The sequence below is a fragment of the Garra rufa genome, chromosome 5 (assembly GCF_049309525.1).
Source record: "Garra rufa chromosome 5, GarRuf1.0, whole genome shotgun sequence".
NCBI classification, from domain to species: Eukaryota; Metazoa; Chordata; class Actinopteri; order Cypriniformes; family Cyprinidae; genus Garra; species Garra rufa.
Genome location: NC_133365.1, coordinates 44,933,725 through 44,948,651, shown reverse-complemented (window position 1 = coordinate 44,948,651; position 14,927 = coordinate 44,933,725). Strand labels below are relative to the sequence as shown.

Here is a 14,927-nt window from a genome sequence, read left to right as displayed (position 1 = left end):
TTAAACAAATTTTCTTGTATCTGTCACTTTTTTCATAAACACATCTCGACCTTTACAACCACCTATACAGTACAGATCTAAGGTTGGTCTTTTTTAAAGAAGACAATCAGCAGATTATTGCAGAAATACTGAGACCTTTTTAAAGACATGTTTTTGTCAAGATTGTAAAAAGTTGTGATTTTGTAAAATGACACTTGACATTGCTGCTAAGGGGGAGGAGACAGCCACCAGGATGGTTCTTGAGCTTCTAAGCTTTCAAAATTATATATAATTTATAGGGCTGGGACACGATTAATCGCGATTAATCGCATCCAAAATAAAAGTTTATGTTAACATACTAAATGTGTGTTTACTGTGTATATTTATTATGTATATATAAATACACACACATACATGTAAAGCCTTTAAAAAATACTTATATGTGTGGATAGTTATATTTGTATTTAATTTAGATTATATATAGAATTATAAATATTTTATTTATTTTAATTTAATTTTTATTTTCAGTTTTCTTTAATATACATGTTTGTGTGTGTATTTATACATACATTATATATACACACAGTAAACACACATTTAGTATGTTAACATAAACTTTTATTTTGGATGCGATTAATCGCGATTAATCGTGTCCCAGCCCTAATAATTTATGATTAGTACTAAAACATTTGATAGAAAAAAGGGCAACAGAAAAAAGAGGGCCACTACATTAGGACCATGTGTTATTGTCGTAATGTTAAAATTAAAACAACAAAAATTAGCTACATCTTGAATATATCTTTATTAAAAAATCTTAAAACTAAACATGTTTTGCATTATCATGGGTCATGTTTGGCCCTAAGGAAAATTAACCATGATATTATTGAGCCTATGGTAAACATAGTAACCATGTTTTTTTTAGTTTTTTTTTTTTAGGATTGATTCCCATTAGTATAATCATAATTTTATACCATGGTGAAAGTATAGTGTAGCAAAACCATTGTATATTGTATAATTATTGTATAACTATAGTAAACATGTTTTGTAAAACCACAGTTAATTTTTATAAGGGTAGCTCCCTAAACCTGTTTTAAAACGATATTTTTTATAGATTAACATTTGTTAGCAGTTCAATACTTAAGTAAACAAAGACAAAACTACAATAGTCTGTTTACAGATGTAACAGACCTGCGCTTTAGGTCCTAAACAGGACAGATTTGTCTCTCTGCTCCACCTGGGCACTTCTACTTCAGTCTCGCGTCGATTTGGCGGACGGCGGACGCGCGGAGCGCGCGCGAGACGAAACGCGTGCCAGTCAAGACTAACCGATTTATGATTTATTAGAGTTTTATTATTGAATGGCTAATTCTGAAATAACCACTTTAGTACATTAGGCCGGCAACAAAAACAACAACAACAATATTAAATAATAATAATAAAAATTGGAGGGTAGCGGGCCAAAAATTCTCCCGATGGACAGTCCGCCCCTGGCGACTGCTGTGAGTGCAGGCAGCTAGGGACACCGGCCCTCGCGGCCAAAAAAACGGACCGGCCCACCGGGAATTCTCCCGGTCCTCCCGATTAGCCAATCCGGGCCTGGTCTATACTGTCTATCTTTTCTTTCATTAACAAGTGTAATAATGACATTAATGCAAAGGTGAATATCTGGCCCATTATTATGCATAACAGCTAAAAGACAAGGCACAAGTATCTTTTAACTAAAAGGGTTATTATAGATATGCATTCCCCACTGTCAAAGAAGTTGTGACTGTCACAAAATCTTGCACTGACACATTTAAAACGTATTAAAGAAAAAAATGTTTAGGTATAGAGAGATGATGTGAGGGCAGTTAAGAGTAAAACACTCACCTCTAAAATTCTCTATCAGCTCAGACAGCCGCCACTCAGTTAGCTTATCAGCGACAAAGCTGTCCATTTAAAATGACCTGGAGAAAACATAGCAATAGAAGTTAGCAACAATTTGAAGACCTGACACGTTTCTTTAACTCTTACTACTTAAGCGAGTAGAGCACTGTATAATATGATAAGCACAGCGCAGCTGGTTAACATAACTCAACTATTGTGTTGCCTCGTCGCTCTAGCCACGGCTAAAGGGGGTTGCACACTGGACGAGAAGGGTATTTAAAATACAAACACATTATTCTTTATGGGGCCGTTCACATGTCGCGCCTAAAAACGCGTGGAAAACGCTAGGCGCGCCGCTTTCCTCCTATCAACAAAGCGCTCGTGCGCTTGCGCTTCGGAAGCGTGTGCCGTTGCTAAGCAACCATGACCTGCGCTCTCCATAAACACGCGGAAGATTCAGGAAAGGATAAATGGATTTTCAGCATTAAAAATCATTTGCAGTAGCTCTGTTATTAAATTTATTTAAAAATATTTATTCCTGTACAGCTATGATAAACTGTTTCTCAGACTTGGAAGTGCTTTCAATGCTATTAAGGGAAAGGATGAAGCTAATTGGTTAGTTCATGTCACATGACCTGCGGTGTGCATGCCGCGCGCCTACATTTGAAATAACAAACTTGAGCGCGTAAATGTACATAGTCTTATATTAAATTTACTCTTCTTTCTCACAAATCGTCTTTAATGTATATACTGACTTCACCATGTGCTGCAACATAAATTTAGTTTTACATTAATTTACAGAAATCGGCTACTTGAATGAAAAATTGCTGATGTTATTGGATTTTCAGGTGATATTCTCATTTAATTTAGTTAACATACAGTAAGTGTTAAGACTGCAGTCTCAGCAATGGTCTTTAATTATACAGTACAATCATAACATAGTACAGGCATTATCTAAACCCATAATATCCTTAAACGTAACAATATTGCTGGCCATAAACTGATAAAGTACGCGATACCTCGAGTTGTCCTAGACGCAGCGAGGGCGGCTTCTCGTCCGGTGTACGACCCCCTTAACGCGGCATGAAGTCTCCACTAGCTGCACTGTACTTATCGTATTACCACGAGTATTAAAACAATGAGATAAGTACAGCACAATTTATGAAAAATAGAATTTAAACACCGTGTAAAATGAATTCAGTCATTTAGGTCATACATGTATTTCTCAACGATGTGTAAAAAGCATTTCAACCATTTTGACATCGAATTTCATGAACTTATCGTTATTTTTAATCATTCAAATTTGGCTGGGTGGTTAATTACACTTTCTTCTTTAGTCTGAAAAACTCAAAACACATTTACTTTCACTTTACACGGACTTTAAACTAGTTACATATCTGCGGGTTACTACATGCTAACCACAGAATTACCATGATAAGCCATGGTCATTTTTTCAGCAAACGGTGCTAAACTACTAACGGGGACATGGACACAGAAAAGTTTACGTTACATTGACACTGAAAATACTTGCTTACCTTGAATACGCGACGAAGTTGTACCGAAGAAGCCCAGGCCAAAAAGGATCGAGCATGAAGTTCAAGTGACGGTTATTTCAAACGACTGTTGTGAGAAAATACCAGAACAACAGCGGGGGCGGGGGGAAGGGTCGTGAACCCAGAACATGGGTTACTCTTTGAAAAATAACCCATAAACCTAAACAACCCAGGAGTTGGGTCAAAATATTAGCCCTATAACCCAGAAAATGGTTACTCTCTGAAAAAATAACCCATAATTTTAACCCAACACAAATAACCCAGAAAATGGGTTAAAGAAATAACCCAGGAGTTTTTAGAGTGCAACGGGATTTTGAAAAGCGTGTCCCCAGTGGAAATTACGCCCCTGTGTGAGTGGAACTCTGCCACCGAGTTATCATCTGATGTGAATGAATGCCGCGTTGTACAGTATATTGAGAAAGATGCGCCATGAATTGCATCTGACAGAATGTGCGCTGTAGCACGAAATACAATATATTTCTTCAAAAGCAGATTGTAAAGATATTTTAACAGACCTCTTAACGCCTGTGATGTATCGCCACATTTTTTTGAAGGTGTGCCTCCGCTAAAAGTGTCCGCCGTCTTCTTCTTCTTCTTCGTGTATTTTAACGGCAGTTCGCAACCAACGTTAAGGTGCATTACCGCCTCACGCCGTCCGGTTGAAGTATGTTATTTTTATTTACCCGCCACGGTGGCCGGTGGGTGAAGCGAGTTTACTCGCCACAACACAAAATCACCCACATTTGGCTGGTGGCGGGTGCTAATTTCCATCCCTGACAACCACCCTAGAATGACAAAGATCCACACAGTAGTTTTCTTTTAATTTAGTAAAATAATTTGCCTCTTCTCATATCGAGCCATTCTCAGATGCCTGTCGTTGTGGCGTAACACAGACAGAGGCCGCTCCTGCGATAGTTGATAGACAATAGTGTTTTAGCATAGACCCACCCCGAGTGTAAACTGACAGCACTGAGGGAATGTGAGCGCCGATCTATCTAAGTGGGTTCATGTTTACACGAATCATTTCTCACCATACTGCTTTATAAACGAGGGTCAGTATAAAGCTTAGCTTTGTAACGCTAGATGGTTTAAAACGGTGTCTGTTAATGATTAAGATGTAACCTTAACGCAATACCTGCAAAAGTGTTTACAGCCCATGAGTAAAGACTATAACACTCACATTTATGTATTTCAATATAAGGACGGGGTAAGTTATGTTAACCAATCACTTTTTTGCTCTTGTTCAATCAGCTATGCCTCAGTAAACACATCGCGTTCCTCTCTTTACCACAGTAAACACACCGCGTTCAGCTCTGTACCACAATAAACATAGTAAACACACCACGTTTGTCTCTTTACCACAGTAAACACACCGCGTTCGTCTCTTTACCACAGTAAACACAAAGCGTTTGTCTCTTTACCATAGTAAACACAGTAAACACATAGCGTTCTTATCTCTCTCAGTACTCTACCCTGCCAGTAACGTTACATATAAAGATAAATCAAAGTGACATTAAGGTTACTAACCATTCAGACACGTCCAGTATAAGCCGTAACTGCCGAACTTCTTTGCGGGTGTCATCTTGTTTCGGTTCCAACTCCGGTTTTTAAATTAAATTTTAAATGGATGGGGTTGTACAGTGTCTTCAAAGCCCCCCAAGTGCCATTTCCCCCCAAACAATACAACTATATGCTGTGTAGTGCTATATGTAATGACACGCCCCACAGAACTGAAGGGCGGGGTGAGCAGAGGTTCATTTCATTTAAAGGGCCAGGTACTGATATCACTTGCTGAGAACAGAGGCATTTTTACCAGGTAAAATTGTTTTTTTACACTACCATAGAGAATTTTTAATCAAAGTATATTACAAACTTTTCATTTGGACCCTAAAGCATCATATTAACTTGTGGAAAATGGGCATTGGATGACCCCGTTAAGGCAGCGGGGTAACAAATTATTTTAAATTGAAACAACTTTGTAGTTGCCAAGGTAAAATTTACATTTCCCATCTAATATTTGTATTTTTTTCTATTTGTAATAGTTTTAGTTAACGGCAACAATGCTGAATGGACATCATTATGAAAGTGAGGTATTTTTCAAGGTCTGTAAGCTAAATTGTCGTCAGATGAGGATATTCCCTGACTTAACTTATTGAAGACAAATGACTAGATTGAGCGTTCTCGGCGTCCTTTTCTCCATAATCCGGATCATGAGATGATGGTTGTTGTGTCAGATCAGCAGCAGACAGGCCTCATTATTATTGCACGTGCTGACAGCCCCCGATGATGTCACTGTTGTTCTGTTGCCATGGCGCTGACAGCGAAATGTATTCGCGGAAGGTGCTGAGATCTGGTTTTGCATATTTTTTGGTCTCTCTGGCATCCTGTACTGCTGGAATCAGTATTCATCCAGACATCCCCAGGCAGACGCTGATGTTGAGCCAGCATGGCTGTCGTCAGGCTAGTTTCTCACTCCCCCTCCAAGGCCAATTCATTCCCAATCTCCTCAGCATGTGACAGGTGCAACTGTGTTATTGATTTGGGCAGTCGGTTTTAATGTGCTCCGGGATGCGCAACGCTTATTGTCTTCCCCCCCTTGGTGTGCGTGTCTATTAAAATGCTGCCAGGAAAATGTTCTGAAATATTAGACAGTTCCCCCCTTCTCCTCCCATTCCCATTTCAGCTGAAATATATAAGCCCGTCGGCAGGCCAAAACCGAAGCCACGGGGTCCAGAGTGAGACTGGCTGTGAATAAATCACACTCGCTCACGCACACACATGCGGACGTGCCGCGGCGTTCATGAGGGAGTCTGTAAATAAAGCACGCTCACCAAATGTGAAGAAAGCTGTTTAAATGTCAAAACCATCTTCACGGGGGATGACAGGAGAAGCCGTAATGTCCAATGTAAACATAACACCACATTTTATTATATCGCTCACTGTGTCCATCTCACATGTTTTTGTACTCTGCATCTGTCTGCTGTGTTTACCGCAGTATTTAATTTCTGTCTGTGTCGCTGCTGTCTTTGCTGTCTTTTACAAGCTCTCCGCAGGTATGTCATATTTATAGATTTATGTGTTGTGCACTTTACTTTTAGTTGCAACAAGGGTACTTTAATATATACAGTCGAGGTGCTAAAATTCATGTATGGTATTTACACAGCACTGCAAAAAATATAGTCTATTATACCTCTAATTTAATATTGTGGTAATTCAGTACTGTGGTATTTAGTGTTGTATCATGGTACTGTTTCAAAATGCTTATAACTGATACATCCAGAGCTGCTCTGCATTTTATAATATATTTTGACATCATATTTTAAATGTTTTCAGTGAAATCTGTTATATGATATATATATATATATATATATATATATATATATATATATATATATATATATGTGTGTGTGTGTGTGTGTGTGTGTGTGTGTAAAATAAATAAAAAATTAATTAATTAAACAATTATAAAATATTACTCTACACATATACACACTGCATACTAATAATATTAATAATATTATTTATATAGTGTATATTAGTAGTATACACGTATAGTAGTACAAATACTTTATATTTTTTCTACAGCATTTTATATTTATATATTTTATATAATGTATTAAATATTCATAATGAAATAAAATAATAGTCAAATAAAAAGTATAATAATAATTATTATTATTAATATACTCAGTATAGTAATATATGTACACACAGATGTATTTTTAATTGTAAATAATTTTGTTTATATATCTTATATAATGTATTCAATAATTAAAATAATTTATTAATGATTTATTATTAATAAAATAATTAAAATAAGAATATTATAAATAAACAAACAAATATAAATAATATAAGTAAACATACATACATAATATATATATATATATATATATATATATATATAAAATAAGTGTATATATATATATAGCAATTTTATAGCATTTTTTTATTTATATATTTTATATAATGTATTAAATCATTAAAATAAGTATATTAATACTAAAATAAATAAAATAAGTTTATACACACACACACACGTTTTTATTAATTTTATATAATTTTGTTTTTATATTTTATGTAATGTATTAAATAATTAAAATAATGATATTAATACTAAAATAATTAAAATTATAAAGAGTTATATACTATAATACTATGTATAACTCTTATTTAAATTATTATTTAATTAAAGGTTATATCCATAGCACAATACCATGATACAGTGGATGTTTTTTGTGTGTATATTTGATGGTTTTTCCATGGTTGGGTCACAATTGTGTGCCTTCTCACTCCAAATATGGTTTTGTTTCTCGGAATTATGTTTGCATTTGCTCCATGTCTTCCTGTTTGTCTCCTGTTGCTCTCTGCTCAGGTCTACCTTTTTGTATTCTCACCCTGGGTTTGGGTTCAGTTGGGCCTCTTTTTGCCGCACAGGATGTAGGTGTGCCCAAGTCTTGTACATTCAAAGTGCATACATACTCACACCCACATACTTATACGCACAACAATCTTATATGTGAAGGATTAGCAAACATTAGATTCAGGGTGGAATGTTAGTCACGATGGCCGTTATGCCAGATACAGTCAAACGCAGCTTTTGTCACTTACTAGAGCAAAGAAACGTAACCATGTGTTCGATTCACTGACAGAGCTGTTTGCTTTGAGCTGTAACAAGAAAATCCCACCTGAATAAGAACATGATTGACAATCGGCTAAGCCACTTTGTTTGTGCTAATGCCTTGGACCTACAGTGGATGACTTGTGACAAGTACAGCTGAGCAATTAGGATTTGTTTAGCTAGTGCTGCAAAGGACAGAGAGTCAATGAATGGTTCCCTCTAATCCACAGCATAGACTCACACAAATGTACATGAAGCATCTATACGCACAAAGGCGTGCTGCTGAACTGTGCTGAATTTCCATAGAACGAATGCAGCCTTTTGAATTTAAGAGCGCTCTGAGAGTTTTCCTGTCTCTGGCTGCAGTTTTTGTCTAATCTTTATTTTCATGCTAGCTATAGGAAAGTGTGCGGTGAAACCCTGTGTGGGAGGTTGTACGGTTAAGCGTCGCCTCTGCTCACACAGAGGCTCTACGCACGCACAAGCAAATTAAGCCACAAGAAATCTGCTTATGAGGCTGCTGCTTCGAGCACGACCTGTTGTTATTATTGGAAACTGAGAAACAGTTCAACAATTGTCTGTTTCCTTAATGGTGTTATGGTTTATAACATATTTGAAAAAAATAATGGGCATCAACAGCCAAAGACAGAGATGTTCTTTTCCTCTTCTCTGTCATCCCTGTTGAAGTTTTTATTTTATTTCATTATTTTATTTACTTAAATATTTACTAACTTTATATTTATATTCTGAAGTAGTTTTAGAGCTGGAAAACGATTATTCGCGATTAATCGATTCAAAATAAAAGTTTGTTTACATAATATATGTGTGTGTACTACTGTGTATGTTTATTATTTAGATATAAATAGACACACATATATGTATATATTGTACAAAATATATGTAAACACTTGTATAAAATTTATATTATATATAAACTTAAATATTTTACATATAAATCGAACATATTTTTCCTTAATATACATGTATGTGCATTTATATATACCTAATAAATATACACTGTACACACACACAGTATGTAAACATAAACTAATTTTGAATTGTTAAATCGTGATTAATTGTTTTGCAGCTCTATTATTTTTAGATGCTTTTAGAAGAATTTAGAAGTAGTTCTAATTGGCTAAGCTCATGTTAACAAATGTAGTTAAATGATGTTAAAATGGAACCTTATTGTAAAGTGTTGTTATTTATTTATTTATTACCATACCGTAGTACCCTTTTAGGATGCGGTAAGGTTTACCATTGTTCAGCAAATTTCACAGGTAAAATCCAGTCATTTCAATATAAGTGTAAGTAGTTTTTCGTGAGGATGAAAGATTTCCACATCACAAATTGATTATTCAAACAGAAAGATGGTTGGTTTGAAAGTGACTTGTGTTTCTGTTCTTCAGAAAAGTCCTTCAGGTCCGACAAATTCTTTTGTTTTTCAGCATTTTTATGTATTTGAACCCTTTCCAACAGTAACTGTATGATTTTGAGATCCATCTTTTCACACTGAAGACAACTGAGGGAAGGTTGTCTTTGTTCCATTGCGACAATGGATAAAGTTGGAAAGTCTTGGAAACGTGTTTAACTATAAACTGTACACTAGTGAATATCTCTCATTAAGGAACACATGCAAACTCAGACGTAAACAAGCGATCATATTCTAAGTGGAGACTAAAGAAGGTTGCATGGAAAATTCTCATTTCAGGAGGAAAAAAACACCCAACTTTAGATCCTCATTAAGAAAACAAAAGTGAGTGGTTGTGATCAGTCCTTTAAGTGCAAATGGCTTGTAATTGCTCATTTGCATATGCATAATTGCAGTCCATTTATGCTGCGAGACCCGAAATGTCCTCCACCACTCGTGTGTGCAATAATGGCCTGGCATGAAAAATTTATGGAGGAATACGGCACTCCAGCGCCTGCTAAGTGTTGTAGAGGGTATATTGTAACAGGGAGAGAGGGAGACAGCGTATCCTAATTTGATTTTTTTTTTTTAGATGTTTTAAAGTTTGTACTCCTGGCAATTTTCTGTGCTCCACTGTCACTCGTAAATTAGTCGAAGTCCTTCATAAAGCCTCTTCTCTGCACCTTTCACCTTTCTATTAACTGGCTTCGAAGCACCACAGATTACCTTTGAGCTGAATAGAGTAATTCTGCGTTATATCTTCAGAAGAACATTTCTTGGGTGAAGTTATAAATGTAATGCATACAGTTGAGGTCAAGTCATGAAGTCTTGATTTTTTTTTTTTGTGATAGCTGTTTATGAGTTCCCTTCAGAGAAATCCTTCAGGCTCCACAAATTCTTTGTTTTTTCAGCATTTTTGTGTATTTGAACCCTTTCCAACAATGACGGTATAATTTGAGGTCTATCTTTTCACACTGAGGACAACTGAGGGACTCATATGCAACTATTACAGAAGGTTCAAACGCTCACTGATGCTCTAGAAGAAAACAAACAATGCATTAAGAGCCAGGGTGTAAACTTTTGAGCAGAATGAAAATGTGTAAAAAATATATATATTGACAAAATATATATTTTTCAATTTACTACTACCCTTCGGATGCTGCAGAAGATACTTGCATGTTTCCCAGAAGACAAAATTAGTTAAATTGACCAAGATTCAAAAAGTTTTCACCCCTCAGCTCTCAATGCATCGTGTTTCCTTCTGACGCATCAGTGAGCATTTAAACCTTTTGTAATAGTTGCAAATGAATCCCTCAGTTGTCCTCAGTGTGAAAAGATGGATCTCAAAATCATACAGTCATTGTCGTCTATTACTATTCAGGTAACAAAATGAATCAAGTGTATGTAAACTTTTGAACGGGGTAATTTTTATAATTTTTATATTTTCTCTTCTGGACTACATGTAAACGTCTTTAATGTGATATATCTTATTCAGGTCAGTACTAAATAAAAAAATAACATGCATTTTGTATGATCCCTCTTATTTTGGTAAAATAATTACCATTTTTGCAGATTCTGCAAGGTGTATGTAAACTTTTGACCTTAACTGTACAACCAAAACACTATGTAATGTGCTTCATTTTAATGTATTCACATTCAAAATCAGGTGGATTTTGACTCAAACAATATGCTTTATTATTATTTTCCTTGTTATTTTATTCTTTGCAACTTTAGGGACACTTTAAATGCACTTTTTTGCTTTCTGCCTCTCTATTTGAGAAAGAAAACATGATTGGGATACATCATAGGCCAAACTTTAAGCCAAGGACCCTCAGATTTTCTTCTCTACCAACGTAAACGTATTAAATAATGCAAAATATATTTTTTTTTTACAAAAACATTCCATAAAATATCATATAGAGCGAGGTTGACAGACAAACATTTTTGTCTAAAAATATAAAAATGTAATGGTTAAGAATGGACTTTTCATGCTTTTTCCTCAGAATTTTCCTCTAAATGCTTTTCTGTTGTTGTACGCTATAAAGCTAAAAATTAAACTATTTAGGATGTGCTTTTTTGTCTCAGCATCAGCGGGCTGTCAGATAGCTTTCACATACTCCCACCAGTAATTTGCCAGCATCTCGCCCATATACGAATAATTTCCCCTTAACTTTCCATCTGTTATCACGCAACTCCTCATCCCGCTCCTGAAAACCGATGGAAAAGTTGGATTTTCTGGTGTCTCACATTTGAACCATGGCAGCCTCTTTCAAATGTATCACTTTATCCCCTTCATCACCTCCATTTTTGTTGAAAGGTGTCACTGAAAGAAGGAAAAAAAGAGGAGCCGTAAAAATCATACCTGAACCGATAATGAGGTCGGAGAATGAATGAATAATTCTCTCATATCTTTTTCTTCTCACTATCTCCTTACAGTGTGACAGCGAGAGTGACATCGATGACAAGGTAAGACTTCTTTTCATGAGTGTTTGTGTGTGCGGCTCTGTTTACCTAACCCACCGTCGAGTGAGTAAGAGTGATTTCGGAGTTTATAGTATGAAAGCCTGTCGCCTGTCTGCGTGCGTGTTTGTGACAGAAAATGGCTGCCAGTCTTGTGATTGTTGTTTATTTGCATATTACAGGGATACAAAGGCAACCGCAGTGCGATAGAGAGAAAGTACACTTATTGCCGAAGTGTTTTAAGCTTTCTGTGAGGTGTCATTGTGTTTGGCGTGTCAATTCCACTACTTTGAAGTAGTTTGAAGTTGAAAGTAGTCACCTGTCTTGATGTTTGTGCTAGTTAATTCTAGGCAGTACTATTGTGAACTTCACTTTAAGAGGTGAGCGTCTTGTAAATGTGAAGAAACAGTGTCTTTCATTAGCTGAAGTAACTGTAATTTATTTTTATTAGCATTAGTATATTATTCTGTATTCAGAATCATCTGTTTAACTAGTTCCAACAACTTTGACAGCAGATGTTTGAGTTTAAAATATATATAAATGGCATGACAGTTTTATTGCGTGATTAAAATGTTGTCTCTGGTTTATAAGTAGATTTGTTATCTTATCAGAGGACGTTAAATGACAGAACTGGTCTCTTGTTTAATATGATATATATAACATCCACACAAGCTTGTCGCAGGCGACTCTTGAGGTGTTATATTTGCATATTCTTTGCAATATAAACAAGAGCTACAGCCATATAGTGATGGATAGATAGGCCTCAGATTATACCATTATGTCTAATTTGTTATTCAAATGCGCTCTGGTCACGAATGCTTTCGAGATTTGGTTAGCGGTTTGTAGGTTGCCAGATCTTTTCCGGTGGAATGTTTTCCCCGGCACCTTTAGCGCTTGTTTATCTTTTAATATTGATAACCTTAATATGTCTGTCACCCATATAAACAGCATGTAGCTCCAGTGGAAGTGTAACACGTGTTAATTCCCCTGCAGTTAAGCAATTACTCCCTGCTAAATGAATGTGATAGCATAACTAATCTCCTGTAAGCCAAGCTCCCAGTTCAGTGGAAAACGTCTCCGGCGCACTCTATAAATAATACATTGATAGCGAGCAGCAATTTGCATTAACCGCAGCTCACGCTAGTCAATAGGCTTTTATCTCTCTCCTCATTGAGGCAGATGGTAAGAGAAAACCTCTTTGGATTTGACACGATGAAGAGAGGGACTTTTAGAGGCTGCTATTCTTTTAACACTGGTAGGCTTCAGAGAAAAGAGAAATGGGGTATTCCACACTTATTTTAGGGCCCTTTACTTTCTTTGTTTCCCTGTGGGTCTCGGTCTCTCGATCAGCTAGCGTTTCTCAAATTCTAGATGACGATATTGTGGATGCATTTTATTGGTCACAAGTTATTTATGTGTTCGTTTATGTGCTTCTAGGCATTCAAACTGATCATAACAGATCTAGGGCAAAGAAAGTAGAGTGGCATGCAGTCAGAGCCAAGTTTGAGGCGTACAGCATAAGTTTTTATTTTAATAATTCCGTACTGATCCTAGTGCGAGCTCTGGCCATTATTAAAACTATTTTTAGGCATGGCACTGCGGTAATATCTTTTTTTTTTTTTTTTTTTTGGTCATGGAGATGCTATTCTTTGAAGTACCATAGGGTTGTAATATACAGTTGAAGTCAAAAGTTTACATACAGATCTGAAAAATAAGAGGGATCATACAAAATGCATGTTATTTTTTATTTAGTACTGACCTGAATAAGATATTTCACATAAATGACATTAACATACAGCCCACAAGAGAAAATAATAGTTGAATTTATAAACATGACCCCGTTCAAAAGTTTACATACACTTGATTCTTAATACTGTGTTGTTACCTGAATGATCCACAGCTGTTTTTTTTAATTATATATATATATATTTTTTTTAGTGATAGTTGTTCATAAATCCCTTGTTTGTCCTGAATAATTAAACTGCCCGCTGTTCTTCAGAAAAATCCTTCAGGTCCCACAAATTATTTGGTTTTTTAGCATTTTTGTGTATTTGAACCCTTTCCAATAATGACTGTATGATTTTGAGATCCATATTTTGACACTGAGGACATTATTACAGAAGGTATAAACCATTGGCTCTTAATGCATTTGTTTTCCTTCTGAAGCATCAGTGAGCATTTAAACCTTCTGTTATAGTTGCATAATAGTAATAGTTGAGTCTCTCAGTTGTCCTCAGTGTGAAAAGATGCCTCTTAAAATCATACACTCGTTGGAAAGGTACACAATACACAAAAATGCTGAAAAAACAAATAATGTGTGAGACCTAAATGATTTTTCTGAATAACAGTGGGCATTTAACTGTTCAGGACAAACAAGGGAATAGTGAGCAAGTATCATAAAACAAACTAAAAAACATCTGTGGATTATTAAGGTAACAACACAGTATTACGAATCAAGTGTATGTAAACTTTTGAACGGGGTTATTTTTTATAAATTCAACTATTATTTTCTCGTATGTTAATGTCTTTTATGTGTCTTTTGGTAAAATAATTAACAGATTCTGTAAGGTGTATGTAAACTTTGGACTTCAACTGTATATAATACAATTCAAAAGTAATATATATAAAAAAAGAAATTAATGCTTTGATTCAGCAAGAGCACATTAAATTGATCAAAAGTGATATTAAAGACATCTATAATGTATTAAAAAAAAAGTGCTCATTTTGAAAAGAAAAAAATGTTGAGCCAAAATTATCAGTATATTGGAATGATTTCTGAAGGATCATGTGACACTAAAGACTGGAGTAATAGTTGTTGTAAATTTGGCTTTGTCGTCACAGGAATAACTTACATTTAAAATCTAATACAAATATATTTAATATGGTGTATTGCATTAAAATAAATGTTAATAAAATACAAACTTTTCAACAGTAATATATATTCACTTTTTAAGTGTGTCCTGTGTAGTGTAGGAAACTCATTTTCTGTTGACTTTATATACTTGCTTTTTGATTTCACAGTAAGTTTGGTTTCTTT

At 35.4% G+C, this 14,927-nt stretch overlaps 1 protein-coding gene across 9 annotated transcripts in view; it reads left to right on the top strand.

Moving 5' to 3' along the window:
- The window catches only part of fbrsl1 (fibrosin-like 1), a 386,040-nt gene that overhangs the window by 248,091 nt on the left and 123,022 nt on the right, over window positions 1–14,927 (top strand). For all 9 annotated transcript variants that reach the window (XM_073840603.1, XM_073840599.1, XM_073840602.1 and 6 more), the window contains one exon: window positions 11,867–11,896. In XM_073840603.1, the coding sequence (XP_073696704.1) occupies window positions 11,867–11,896 (30 nt within the window). The remainder of the gene's footprint in view (window positions 1–11,866; window positions 11,897–14,927) is intronic.